This window comes from Atta cephalotes (assembly GCF_000143395.1).
Source record: "Atta cephalotes unplaced genomic scaffold scaffold00044, whole genome shotgun sequence".
In the NCBI taxonomy this organism is placed as follows: Eukaryota; Metazoa; Arthropoda; class Insecta; order Hymenoptera; family Formicidae; genus Atta; species Atta cephalotes.
The window spans coordinates 1,109,206-1,123,599 of record NW_012130108.1 but is presented as its reverse complement, the minus strand read 5'-3'; the positions used below and the strand labels follow the sequence as shown (position 1 = coordinate 1,123,599).

At 34.4% G+C, this 14,394-nt stretch overlaps 2 protein-coding genes across 2 annotated transcripts; one reads left to right on the top strand and one right to left on the bottom strand.

The window, feature by feature from the left end:
- Nucleotides 1-1,178: 1,178 nt before the first annotated feature.
- On the bottom strand, nt 1,179-3,014 carry LOC105622398 (dolichyl-diphosphooligosaccharide--protein glycosyltransferase subunit 1). The gene has a single exon (XM_012203824.1). It carries the CDS (start codon nt 3,012-3,014, stop codon nt 1,179-1,181), a length of 1,836 nt encoding a protein of 611 aa, XP_012059214.1.
- Nucleotides 3,015-5,825: 2,811 nt separating this feature from the next.
- Nucleotides 5,826-10,359, top strand: LOC105622397 (zinc finger and BTB domain-containing protein 24-like). The gene is made up of 2 exons (XM_012203823.1): nt 5,826-5,975; nt 8,020-10,359. The coding sequence occupies exons 1-2, from the start codon at nt 5,826-5,828 to the stop codon at nt 10,357-10,359; spliced, it is 2,490 nt and encodes an 829-aa protein (XP_012059213.1).
- The last annotated feature ends 4,035 nt before the right edge of the window (nt 10,360-14,394 follow it).

Here is a 14,394-nt window from a genome sequence, read left to right as displayed (position 1 = left end):
AGTAAATGTTGATATATGTCAAGCACAAAATAAATATTGATACATGTCAAGCTTCTCAATATTCAAATCTTAAATAGCGTTAATAATGTGTCACCTTGGTGAAAATTTTTTCAGAATTTTTATACGAATTTGAACATTTTCAGAAATACTGACAAACTTACATTTTTTCTTAAAATTTTTTATTACATATGAATCTGGAAATATTCTTTAATTTTTTAGAATTTTATGTAAAAAAATTTTAGAAGTTTTAAAACATTTGTTAATTATTTTCCAACTTTTTCAAGAAATTTTTCAAATTTTTTTATACAAATTGAAATACTTTTCAAGAATGCGGAAAAAATCTACATCTTTTCTTCATATTATGTAAATTTTGAAATATTCTGAAATTTATTTTATAATTTATGAAAAAAATTGTTACTTTTTCAAATTTTATATAATTATTTTATAAATTATAAAAATAAGAAATCTCAGAATACTTCAGAGAAGTCATACATGAAGAATTTTGAAAGATACAGACTTTCTTGGCACTTCTGAAAAATGTTACAATTTATATAAAAAAAGTCTAAGAAAATTTCTAAAATGGTTAGAAAATCTTGTTTAGAAATTTTTAAAAATCCAAAAATTTACGTTAAAATTCTGAACAATTACACAAAAAATTCAGAGAACAATTTTCAACAAGTTACTTATATACATAAACTGTAATTCCATTAGATATGTTGCAGGCTGCAAGAAATTTTTTCAAGCTTTTAAGAATCCAAATAATTGCCAGACTTCATATGAGCCTTATTATCTTTCTTATTAATGAGAATTATATATTGTTACATACACAGATATATAATAACAGATGTTGCCTACTTTTTACAAGTTTTTTTTATTTAGATACGCTTTTTGATGATATAACAGACAGGATACAACGAAACATTTCGTTTTTATGTTTCCTTTTCTATATATATATATATATATATATATATATTTGTTGATTTATAAATCTTAATGAATTAATATAAATCTTAATCTACGTAAATAAGAGTTTCCTCTTGACTCGATGCGCTTGTGAATGTATGGAATTCTTTCTCAATCATACTCGCGAATGGAATATTAACAAATGCGAGGCGTTACTGTATTGCAAATGTACCATCGTTGCTCTCGAAATTTTAGAGTTCGTTCGCGAAACATGATTACCGGAGCGATTTGATGATTGTGTTAATCTTCTCAATACAGTCCTCCTTTTTTCTGGAGATCGTCGTCTCCATGTCGATGAATTGCTGCCGACTGATCTTGCCCGGGATCAGTTTCTCCAAGTACAATGCCTGCAGTTGGCCGTAGATCTCCTTCAGATAACGATCGCACTTTTGTAACTCCTGGATGCGATCGTACACGTCGGTGGACTCTCCCTTTATCTTCTGCGCGATCTCGTTGAGTGCATTGTTCGCCGCCTTGTATTCCTGATTGATACCCTTTATCGCGGACTGGAAACTGTTGGTATCCTTAGACACTTTCAGGTACGACAGCTGCTCCTCCAGATTATAGTAAGTCGCGATCCTGCGATCCTGAGCAGCGAGAACTTTCTCGCACTGACCGGCGATCCTCAGCTTGCTCTCCGATACTTCATCCTTATCGATGGAGAAATCACATCTCACGTATACTATGACCGCCAGGAACATCAGCCACAACGCCAGCACGATCATCAGCGGTTCCTGCAGCATCAGCAGACGCGGGAACGTATACTTGAGCCTGAAACTCTGAATATGATTCTCCACCAAATTATTTTTAGTCACAGATATCACCGGACGCCCAGTGACATCCAGATACGTATAATGCAGGGAATCTGGCAGGCGGTTCACAGGATAAGGCAGCTCCAGCTTTATGTTCCTTGCACCCTCCGGCAGAATAATCTTCAGGACCATCTCGTCCACCACCATGTCGTCGAAGATGTGATCTAGCAGTCTCATCTCCAAGGCGAACTCGTCCCCAGAATGGAAGAGGTACTCATAGCTGGGTACATTATAACCAATTGTGTAACGAGTCTTCCAACCACCGAACAATGGGAATCTCGGCCGCAGATTCAGTTCCACTGAATCCTTCTTGATGCGGGTGTGCGATGTGGAGATGTTACCGATCTCGTCTCTGTAATAAATGTCGGAAGCGGCCGCCGGCAGGATAGTATCGAAACTTTGGATACTTGCCTGTCCAGATTTGGATTCCCGGGCGTACTCGTAACGTGAGAAGGAACCTTTCAACAACGCTCCAGTATGTAAAAGATCAATATGCTCCTCGACAGCTATGTTACCCCAGTGAGAGATCTCGAGGACCCTCTCGAGCCTCGTTACTGTGAGGAACTTATTGTTGTTCTCGAAGTGTACAGTCATTTCCTCATAGGAGAATGGCGGTTGAGACTCATATGGACCATAAGCCAACATCGAGCCAGTCTGGGAAACAGGCTTGATCTTGGTGTAGCTTTCGAGATTGCGAGTGGGTAGTGCCACATAGGTGGTCTGCTTGGTGACAGGATAGGGCAAGCAGGCATACACATTGCCTGTGTACCTGACGAGTTGCTTCTCCTGTTGAGTGATCTGCTTGGGATGCGGTACTAGCTCGTGCGTGAATACTGTCTCCAGTTCAATAGTGAGAGAACGCCGAGCCGCCAGATGGTTGCCGAGATCAACGGAATAGAAGACTCGATCACGATGCGCTGGCACTTTGGTCTCCTTCACCTTCAACTCCAGTTTATCAGGTTCCACACGTGCCGCTATATAACTGATGAATCTACTCTGAGCATTGTCCAGGCAGAAGAGGAAATTCCGGACGCGGTCTTCTTTGCCTTGCTTGTTTTCCATCACCACTCGAGTGGTGATTTTGGTTAGCTGGGACTGCAGGTCGATGTGTCGCTCGACGCTCCTGATGGTCAAGTTCGGATCGACGATTCCATCCAGGTTGACCGCGGTGCAACCGCTGTACGTCCCCAGGTAGAACGCGAGAGCGCAGATTAGCGCACCCGCGTGAACGCGAGACATCGTCGATGAGACTCCGAATCGTTAGGAATTTCTATAATTTTATCTCCTGATGGAACGAACTAATGAAGCGGCACGATAAACGTCTTTCTCCTTGTACGTTGCGCACTTGCCGGTACGCGGCGACACGGTTAGCATATAACAAAATACGTGGCGTTCGTCTATGGCGCCGGCTAGTTGCGCGCATGTCAATATGTAACGATGCGGCCAGCAATGCATCATTGCGAGACATACGTTCACGTTTACAATACAAATGGAATGTTCGGTTTGAATTGAATTATTTGATTGATCTATTTTAAGATCTAATGGAATATGTCAATCAAATGCAAGAGCGATTGTAGTACTGAATGCACTCATTGGATGCATCCAGAAGCACAACCGCTTATTGAGTGCTCATTGAGCTCTTACATCTGATTGGCATATTCCATTAGATCTAAAAATAGAGACCAAACAAGAGCTCACTGAACGCTCACTGAGCGGTTGTGTTTCAGGAGCTCGATTGTGTATTTTGAAATAAGGTGAAAATTATAAAAGTGCAATGATTACTAGGTACTGGATCAATTAAATTAATGAATATTCTAGTGAATTTGTTCACATTTATTAATTTTCATTTCAAGATACACAATTGACTTCCTGGATGCATCTAATCACCAATGAGATACTATTGAAGGTCGTCAACCCTGGATAAATTTTCGGCAGTATAAAAAGAGCTTCAAAGGTCCGAAGGTAATTGAAGAACGCTGACATTATCGATAATTGATATAAATTTACTATTATTAACATAAATATTTGGCTCATACATTATTAAATTTATGATTTTTTATTACATAAATGTTTAATTTATAAATGTTAAATTTATTACATAAATAAATATACTTATAAAGCTATAATATCCTACATATTGCAGAAAAATTACAATTTTTTTCTCTGCGGTTATCATCTCTGTTGATTATCTCTGTTGAAGTTAAACTTTGACGGTAACACTGAAATCACAATTTTATCGAAAAATCGAGTATTATTGAGTTCTAAATGTATAAATCTATTAAACTAATATGAATCATAAATATAATCATAAAATAAATTATAAGTATAATCCCAGCAAACGAGAATGGATTAAAATGGATTGAAATTTTTTTCTATCCGAATGTATATTTTAAATAGCTAATATTTTTTTGGGGCTTAATTGGATTCAATTGGATTCAGTTGGATTCAATTGGATACAATTGGATTGAAAAACTACATTTCCCATTCAAAACTTTGAATCGAACAGTATTACGTTTCATAATTGCATTTGTGTGCACAAGAAAAGCTAATATTATTTTTAGATTGAAAGGCATAGATGCGATATGCTCCAATTCTTATAAATGAATAAAAATGCATTCAGAATTGAAAAACATTCATTTTAACATTCGTGAATCAATATTTCTGAAAATCTGAATCCATTTCAATTCATTTCAATCCATTCTCGTTTGCTGATATATTATCAGTTTTTAATTTTTAATCACTTCAATATTCACAAGGATGCAAACGTCGATCTTTAATAGTATCTTGTCGATGATCTGCACCCAATTGATGCTCACAATTTCACAAGTGCTGTGAACGGTAAAGTGAACACAGTTTCAAGATGTGTTCGGGGAAACGCTATTAATACTTGAGTCATTCTATCCATTGTTTTCGTCTAATAAACAATGAAGATAGAATAACAGAATAACGCTAACAGCGTCTCCCTGAACGCACCATCAATGAGCGTTTGTCCTTGTTTAACAATTGTTAATAAGAATGAAATGATTTCGAAAGTTGTAAGCATCAAGTGGAACGCAGCCCAGTATGGTCCGTTTTCATAATATATTACTTAAAGATTAAAGATTACCAATAGATATATCAATGAAATTCATTCATGAATTTCTTACCTTTAATTTTTAGGTAATCATATATATTGTGAAATCGGATCTATGCCTATTCTGTAACTTTTAATAACAATGGCGGTAGTCCAATTCATACTGACAACTCATGAGCACTCGTTTTGTCTTCGTTTAACATTTGACAAACAACAAGGATGAAATGATGCCTAAAGCGTTGTGAACACAAAGCAAACACAGCCACAATATCATTGCACAGATATTTTATATGGTAAAAAAATTGCGCAACGTCACATAATAGTATCGACAGTGTCGTTATGAAATTAGAGAATAGCACTGCTGATTGCTCACCCATTGTTAAACAAAGATAAGATGATACACGGGGGCACCTGGGTGAAGTTTCCGAACGCAGCCATAGTGAGTAATGAACATCCGAAGGACGAAAAGTATCAGCACACACTACTGAGGAAGAAAAAACAAAGTAGAAAAAGACGAAAAGAAACACCGGTAGAGTTGAAGTGCGTTCCGTTAAATTACTGGCAAGTACTTATAGGAATGCATTCCGTATTAACATCCGAACGATAACTTTTCGTTGGAATTTCAATGAAAAACGTCTCGCATGCGCAGAACGTTATGCTCTAATAAAGCGCGACGATCAAATATATGTAGAATTGCGTTGTAGGTTATGTTTATGTTCTGTCAGTTTTGTGTTTGAATATAAACAAAGAATATACTATATTAAAAATTTTATATCTGAATTTAGTATTATTTATTTCTATGTCATGTATGTGCAAAAACGCCCAAGAATCGTTCCATTTCACGAGACAACTTCGATGTGTGACGTCATACTTCGTCCAAATCCTGACATACAGAAAATACACCCTGGAAAATCTGTAGTTACTATACGTAACATATATACAGATTTTCAATATTTACAGAATAACAAAACGCAATCATGGAGAGTAATCCGCCACCGTTGTACTTCCGGCGCATCTGTCGATTCTGCTTATCGGATTCAGAACCTTTGAACTCCATTTACGAGCACAACCACAAGTCAGTCCATCTACCGCTCCAGTTGCAGATCATGTCCTGCGTTGCTATCGAGGTGAGACTTGAGAGGTGAGTGGCCCTGCCGCTAACAATACCAAAGACATAGACTGATATTCATAGTCAATTTTTATAAGATTCTTATAATTATTCTTGTAAGAATATCAAATATATTTGAAATTGTTTTAGGTACAGGTTACAATCTTAAGATGTCATAAGTCAATCAGAGGCCAATATTTATAATTGGATCTTATATTTACGACTGTCTTAAGTTGTTACTCAGCATACATGTTCAAAAGAAGATATAAAACATCTTAAGAACATCTTCATAACATGATGTCTTTAGAATGTCTTATATCTGTATTTTAGATATACTATATTCTCTAGGCTACAGATATATGTCTCAGTATTATTGCGTTTTTTATTGGCAGAACTAGTGCGCACTTAATATACATTAAAGCTGTATACTGTTCTAATCTAAAGGAAAAAGAGATATATATATATATATATATATCTCAATTGATAGAATGCTCAATGTGTATTTTATTAAATAGCACAATAAAATGTACTGAATATTTCATGGTTTAATTCATTTTATATTTTTATTAAACATCTTAATATGATTTTTCTTGCTCGGATATGTAAATACAAATGAAGATGAGTCAAACACTTATATACATCTTTATGTTGGTTTATATACAATAGCTTTAAAGTGCATTGAGTACACACTAGTACTGCCAATGAAAAAAACACTATTGATATCTTGAGACATTATTTAAAATTAGAACTGACTATGAATACTAGTCAAAGGACTGTATTAGCATCTTATGGTATTACTTAAGACAATCTTAAAATAAGAATGAACTATGAATACCATCTACAGAGCATGGACCGTGCAATTTGTATTTACACTTTGATCTATAAAAATGTGAGAGATAGAATGCAAAGAGCCAGTTTCTATCTTTTTCTATTCAATGGTATAATATTATTATATTAATATTATATAATATTAGAAAGAAAGAAAGATTGGCTGTTTTCATGCTCCTTTTTATTTTTGTTGACTATATTAGCTACATTAGCTATTTAGATAGGGATGGCGCAATCCGTGTTCTATGTCTTTGAATGATATTTAAGTAGTCAATGGCTGCGTTCAGCAGAGAAAATTAATCAGTACTTAATGATTCTTTAATATGATTGGTTCTTGTCTTTAGTTCTTCGTTGGATTCAAGTGTAGGAACCAATCATATTAAAGAATCATTAAGCGCTAATTGATTAATTTTTTCTCTGCTGAACGCAGCCAATGATACTAATCACCGGAGGTATCTCATCGAATTCTCCTCGCGGGTAAGAACAGCATAAATACATACTTTTGCACAATGCTGCATAAGACATAAGAGAAACAACTAATCCTTCATTTCATATTTTAGTTAATTCTCTTATGCTTTAAGTCTTATGCATTTGTAAAGTTTATACAAAGCAGCCTTAATAAGTTTACTACAATAAGTCGTTATCTAAGTTTTAAGTTTTAAGTCATAAGAAATTAATCAATCACAGTCGAATGTAAGAAAAATAATCGATTATGAGTCAATTTCTTATAACTTAAGCTTTAAAGTTAAGTAATGACTTATTGTAAAAAGCCTCTAATGATTGTTAGTATAAGCAGTGATATTGCTGGCCGATCATGACGTTGCGATTCCGCCGAGAGAGGATGTTTAATTTGCATTTTCGCCTGATTTTTTTCTCTTTCATCTAGAGTTTTTCATTTGGAGTTAGAATTTTTGAGCATGATGATGGTTTATTTTAATAGATAAACGGTTTAAATAAGAGAAAGTTTATTTTATTTTTTCTTACATGTATATTAGTCATTGGAGATGTCTAAGTAGAATGGAATTTCCTGTAATATTATTAAAATGATAAAATTTATCATTAATTGTTAAATATATCCTTTACAATAAAGGACATATGGTCAACATAATTATAAATTTTTTTAATATTTTCGTATACAATATTTTTCAAGAATGTTCGTCCAACACTGAGAAGAGACTTTTCCAAATCGTCAATAGGTAAGCTTATTCGTAATAAACTATTTTATTTCTTAATAGGTCTATATCGAGGACGAGATGCCGCAGGTGATCTGTAATACGTGCCGCTGGAATCTGGACTACTTTTATAAATTCAAGTTGCAGTGCAAGAAAGCTGACGAGGCATTAAGAGATTGCCTTCTGTCTGGAAAATTACCGAAACCTTTCCCCCTCCGTATCAATCCATTGACGGAGATCGGCAATAAAAGACCAGCCGAATCACAGAACGAGGTTTCGAAAAAGCAACGCACCTCTGATGATGATAGCAGAAATATAAGAGAGAGACGTGAGACCAGAAGAAGGGAGAAAGAGAGGGAAAGAGAATCACAAAATGAAAACCAGAATATTAGCGAGCAGCATCTTTACGAGGAAACAGAGAACGAGCAGAACAGAGATAGTGAGAGTAATCAGGAAGCGAGTAACATTAATGAAAACAGAGAATACGAGCCAGCAGAGGTCAAAGTACACGCATGCGATCAATGTGAACGTACGTTCGCATTACGTCAGGCTCTGCTGCTGCATGTTCAGCGCATTCATATTCGCGCTCGCAATTACAAGTGCAACGAGTGCGAGAAAAACTTTTTCAACAAACACGATCTGGTCAAGCACTTAAGTATACATTCGCAGGAGAAGCCGCATTCATGCTCGATCTGTGAGAAGCAATTCTCGCGGCTGACTTCGCTGCAACGTCACAAGAAGGTACATAAAGATGAGACGCACTACGCCTGTTCCCATTGCGACAATGAATTTTTCACTACAGAGGAACTCGAAGAGCATAAGAACTCGGCACACAAGAAAGAGAAGCCGTTCCAGTGTAACATTTGCAAAAAGCGCTTCCTATACAAACAGGGTCTGCAACGGCACGAGACGCTACATAATAATAAGGATGAAAAATTCGTATGTGATTACTGTAAGGATACTTTCCGTACTTGCACAAAGCTGGCCCGACATCTGATTACCCATGCTGGTCCTCGACCGTATATGTGTAAATTGTGTCCTCGCACATTTCTACTATCGCATCATTTAACTAGACACATGCGTATGTCCCATTCAAAGGAGAAGCGCCGTGTATACAAGAACGGCAAGAAGAGCTTAAAAATGAATCAGTTGATGCACGCGAAACGTACATACATGTGCCTCACCTGCGATGTCTGTCAAGAATCTTGTCGTAATCGCGCTGATTATGTCATTCACATCAAGCAGCATATCGAAGCGGGCGAGAAAATGGACCCTGAAAGTTTACAGCCCAATATTAAGAAAAATCTTAAACTAAAGTCTAATAAGACGAAAGAAAAAGAAAAATATCAGCATTTTAATAGGAATGATCACGAGTCGCCAAGGTACGTTGTGAAGAAGTTACCAAAGCCGTCAATGCCCTCACAGAGTGAGAAGAAAGAAGAGCAGGCCAGAAAAGATAAGAAAGAGAATTCCGAGAAACAAGAAAAGGAAGGACCCAATGTGATGTACGTACGTAGTAAAAATGGTAGCATGGTCAAAATCACGACATTTCCACCCATCGAGCGTATACACGATATTCAAGAGCAGAAAGAAATATTCAAGAGTACGAAGCAAACTATTTCAATCGATTCTCCTTCTCAGAGCAGCTTAAAAGGCCTCATGTCATCGCAAATCGAAAAGATTCCCAAAAGCGGTTATGTGGATGACAAGTTACAAATCATCACCTCAGCATCCAAAAAGAAGACCCCGTTGAAGCATCAACAGAACAATCAAGATCAATCTAAGGAATCGCTAACATCTGTGACGAGAGTCCAGAGTTCTTCTCAAGAAAATAGCAAGGACAACGATAAATCAGAGATCTTAGCATCCACTCCGAACACCATCAAAGTTAAAAGAATTAAAAGAATTGTGGTGAGGAAACCGACAGGAGGAAGTAACGAAGAAACATCAGCTAGTTTATCTGGTATCAAGGATGAAGATTCTTCTCTGAGCGGTTCTCCCGGCTCGCGTAAGATCAAGCGAGTTATTGTCAGTAGAATTATCCGAAAGAATGATGTTATTCATGAAGTTATCATGAATCCAGACGGAACTACGATAGATTCTGCAGAACTGACAAAAGTATCGTCTGACGATGTAGTGAAGCGAGTAGTAAGGAAGCTACCGCTCGATAAGAATCAGAATATGGTACAAGCGCTATTGCAATCCGCAAAACAACGTCAAAAAACAGAAGATACAGCGAACGAAAAGTTCGAGGTGACGACTTCAACGTCATCCAGCAATGATACACCAGAAAGCTCGGATACTTTGGAAAACAAGCAATTGATCACCCTGGGTCAGGATCAGGAAATAATTTATGTAGAAGCTGAAGCAATTGGAGACGTAGCGGAAATAGTAGATATTTAAAATTAAGGAGTCGCAAACGAAAAAATATAATGGTGATTAACGAAATATTACCGGACATGATGAGTCTAAAGATGAACAGCAGCTACCATTCAAGAGAATATTTGTAAAACGAAAACAACATATGCGATAAGGAAGTACAACGATGACATAGAAGCAACAAAGAGAAATTTGATTCCAATAGGAAAAGAAGAGTGAAAAAAAGAGGAAGAAATGTTGGAAAATGTTCAGAAAAAAATCCAAAGTACGACGATGAGCAGCAATAATATCATATCAAGTGATATATCTTCGAAAAAGGATCCAATGATCTCGAGTACCAAATTATTCAAACAAGTATTACGTGATCATTATTATTATAAGTCTAGCGATACATCAAAGATAAAAGAGGTGAGTCCAGAATTGTATAAAATTTTCAAGACTATCGACAACGTAGAAGATACAAGTTTACACCGAATACTGGTAGTAGTAATACTTAGTACTACACGTACTAAATTACTTGATACTCTCAATATAAATACTGGAGAATTACTTCAGTGGGCTCTTGTCTGATACTCCCGAATCGCGAGACCAAACTGGTACATGTATCAAATGGTATCAAAAAATCTCATGCGCTGTAAATACTTGGCTCGTATATTAAACTCGCTACTTTAAATAAGGACGTATCAAATAGTTCGTTCAATTTGAGATACGCATACTAATCGATTTAATAGTGTAAAAGGAATCACAGAAGAAGGTTCTGAACAATTTCTGATCGCGGCGTCATCTTACATGAAATGAAAGATTGACCCAGCGATGGAGGTCAATATCATTTAGGAGATCAAGTTAGCTCCTGAGATGGAGAAGCCTTCGCAGATCATCGTCGTACAAGAGGAACGTCAATCTGACTCCAACACTATCACTTAGATAATCAGGATCTCTCTGAGATTACTTCGATTTTTGAGGCATCAGACAACGTATTGGAGATGTAGAAATTGACAGGCAGCAATCTGAACGAATTCATACAGTTGTCACAGTGAATGACATTATCAATTTGAACTAATGATAGCCAGAACTGGAGGATAAACTCGCAGATAAAAGATTGAAGATTTGTTCTTTTTTTTGGCCTGGTTGAGGTACTGTACTAAGTAAAAATTATTCTCCCGAATTCATTGTATGATTCCAAAGTCTCTCGTATGATCGGTAATTAACTTTAATAAAATTAATCACTGTTCAGTTTTGGTCGACATTAATGTTTCGGCAGTGCACCGTATTATTGAATATATAAATTTTATTCTTTTATAATTTTGATTTTTATAATTAACTTTAATCTCTTTTAATTATTTTGAACTGTTATCTCTATGTGATTATGACAAAGTTCATTGAGGATCAAACTATTTTCTTAAATACTATCCTAATGTTTTTCTCATATCCTAATATAATTTGATTTCAACAAATCTATCTAGAAATCATACTATCAGTATTGTTAATTTTTTTTTGCTATTTTTTTTTATCAGTTTTGCTAATTTTTATTTGTTCAAGAATCTCAACGAGAATCTCGGTGAGTTAAATTGATATAGCAACAAATGTATATACTCCATTATAATGTATACAGATATTGAAATCGAATCGATCGTACGAAGACACTTTTTGAAGAATAGACGATTATTGTTCTACCATTCTTCAATAAATTTAACTTGTATATTAAGAGATTTTTTTTTTTAACAACTAGCAGCATTCTGAACAGCGCTTATTCTCTCGAGCTCTTCTATTTCTTTCATTGTTATTTTTAATCAGAATATCTATTATGTACATTTTAAAAAGCTTTCATTTTAATTTACTTATATCTTTTATAACTATATAATTATTTTTATTATTTTTATTATGTAAAACTCGGAAAGTTATAACATTCCAAATAAATATTTCGGTACATTTGCAATGAAAGGATAATTGTAAACATATCCGCTATCGGATAGTTTTAGGAGTCACAATCAAAGGAATAAGAAATAGAGAATAAGAGTGGTATTCATAGTCCGTTTTTATTTCAAGATTGTCTTAAGTAATATTCTAATACGGTTCTTTGGTTTGTGACTTCTTAAGACTGTACTTGAAATGATTGAATATAAGATCTGACTATGAATACCGACCTAAAAATTTCAACCTATGAAATTGTATCATGTATTGAATACATAGTTTCTGATAGGTTGAAATTTTTATTCTTTGCTTCCTGTTCCTTATTCCTTTGATTGTGCGCAGTCCCTTATTGATTCTGACTTGCGAACAATATCACAACTGTGAGAAATATGTACATATTGTATCTCCTAGTGATTTCCTTTATTTGCGCACATTCGTTTCGGTTAATTAAATAAAGAAAAAAAAGAAAAGTCCTTAATCACGCAGTCATTGGATTCATCAGCTTTCTAATGTTAAGGACGTAATCAGGATCAGTTATATCAATTGATTATTACATTCGTAGAATTTTTCCTTTTGATCAATTAAATTTATTAAATATATTTTTAAATATGATCAACTGTATACAATTCATTTAATTCATAATTATATATTGATATCTGAAAATGTTAGAATAATTAGCCTTTTAGATTTTAGCTTTGCTATTGTTTTTGAAATAAAAGATCTAGGCCGATGGTCTTAAACAAATTGACCAATCATAATCAAAATTGCAATCTCACGTTTTAAAACACTCGATTGTGATTAGCCGATTTGTTTTACGATGGTATTATGATTACTACTAAAGTCTGTTCTACAATAGGGTCGCAAGCCGTAAGCAGTAAGAAATTTCAATCACAGTCGATTATTTTTTTCATATTTAACTATGATTGGCTAATTTCTTACGGCTTACAACTTGCCACCCTATTGTAGAACAAGCATAAAATTTTTGCGATGGTCTTTAGTTTCGCAATTTGATACACGTACTAACCAATTTGTGCCCGTTTCTTTTTATGTAAATTAACTTTACTTTATGTAAATTAACTTCTCGATTCAATTTATTCTTCATCTTTTTCTTATTCTTACACTAGATTCTTTATTCTTAATTCTTAAACTAGAAAAAGATGAAAAGTTAGGGTCTCGACTTTCACCAACCTCGGTTAAATTAACTGACAGTTACATAGAATTCATTTAAGTCCAGTTTCATAATAACTCGTAATTAACTTTTAATCGAGATTCAACTTAAAATAAGTTAAACGTGTTAGTCATTTCCAACAACATCGAGAACGTATGAGATAATGAAGTATAGATATACATATGTTCAATAATAAGCATGTTTAGAATTATTTTGTTAAACTAGTACAACAAATGATAACACACAGGTTATCCGATGTTCTATAAAATATTTAGAATTATATATGAAATACAAAAGTGTATCAGCATAGAAAAAGTTATCTTTATTGTGCTTCTTCTCCATCCTAGCCTCTTTCAAACAATAAATATTCAAATAGATAGTTTGAAAGAAAGAAGAAAAGTTAGAATGATTAATATATAATTATTTAATAATTATACATACAATAGATATATATAATTACTGTATGATATTTTATTCAGCGAGAAGATAATGGAATGTAAAAAAAAAACTTAAATATTTCATTAAATAATTTCAAGTTTTAATTATTTATTTTCAATAGATAGAAAAAATCATATATTTACAATATTACGTAGTGAAAATCAATTCCCAACAAACAAGAATGGATTGAAATGAATCAAAATGAATTCAGATTTTCAGAAATATTGATTCATGAATGTTAAAATGAATGTTTTTCAATCCTGAATGCATTTTTATTCGTTTTTATAAGAATTGCATGGAGCTCTACAAACATATCTCTATGTTTCTTTCAATCTTTCAATCTAAAAGTAATATTAGCTTTTTCTGTGCACAACACACACACACACACACACACACACACACACACACACACACACACACACACACACACACACACACACGTACGTATACTATATAGTTAGTATAACTTACTTACTTAACTTAACTTAAATTAAATTTAAGTAAATAAAGTAACTTACTTACTTTAACTTTACAACTACGTA

Coding starts and splice junctions, on each gene's coding strand:
- LOC105622398 (XM_012203824.1), bottom strand. CDS start 3,014: ATGTCTCGCGTTCACGCGGGTGCGCTAATCTGCGCTCTCGCGTTCTAC.
- LOC105622397 (XM_012203823.1), top strand. CDS start 5,826: ATGGAGAGTAATCCGCCACCGTTGTACTTCCGGCGCATCTGTCGATTC. Junction 5,976..8,019: donor TGTCCTGCGTTGCTATCGAG/GTGAGACTTGAG, acceptor ATTTCTTAATAG/GTCTATATCGAGGACGAGAT.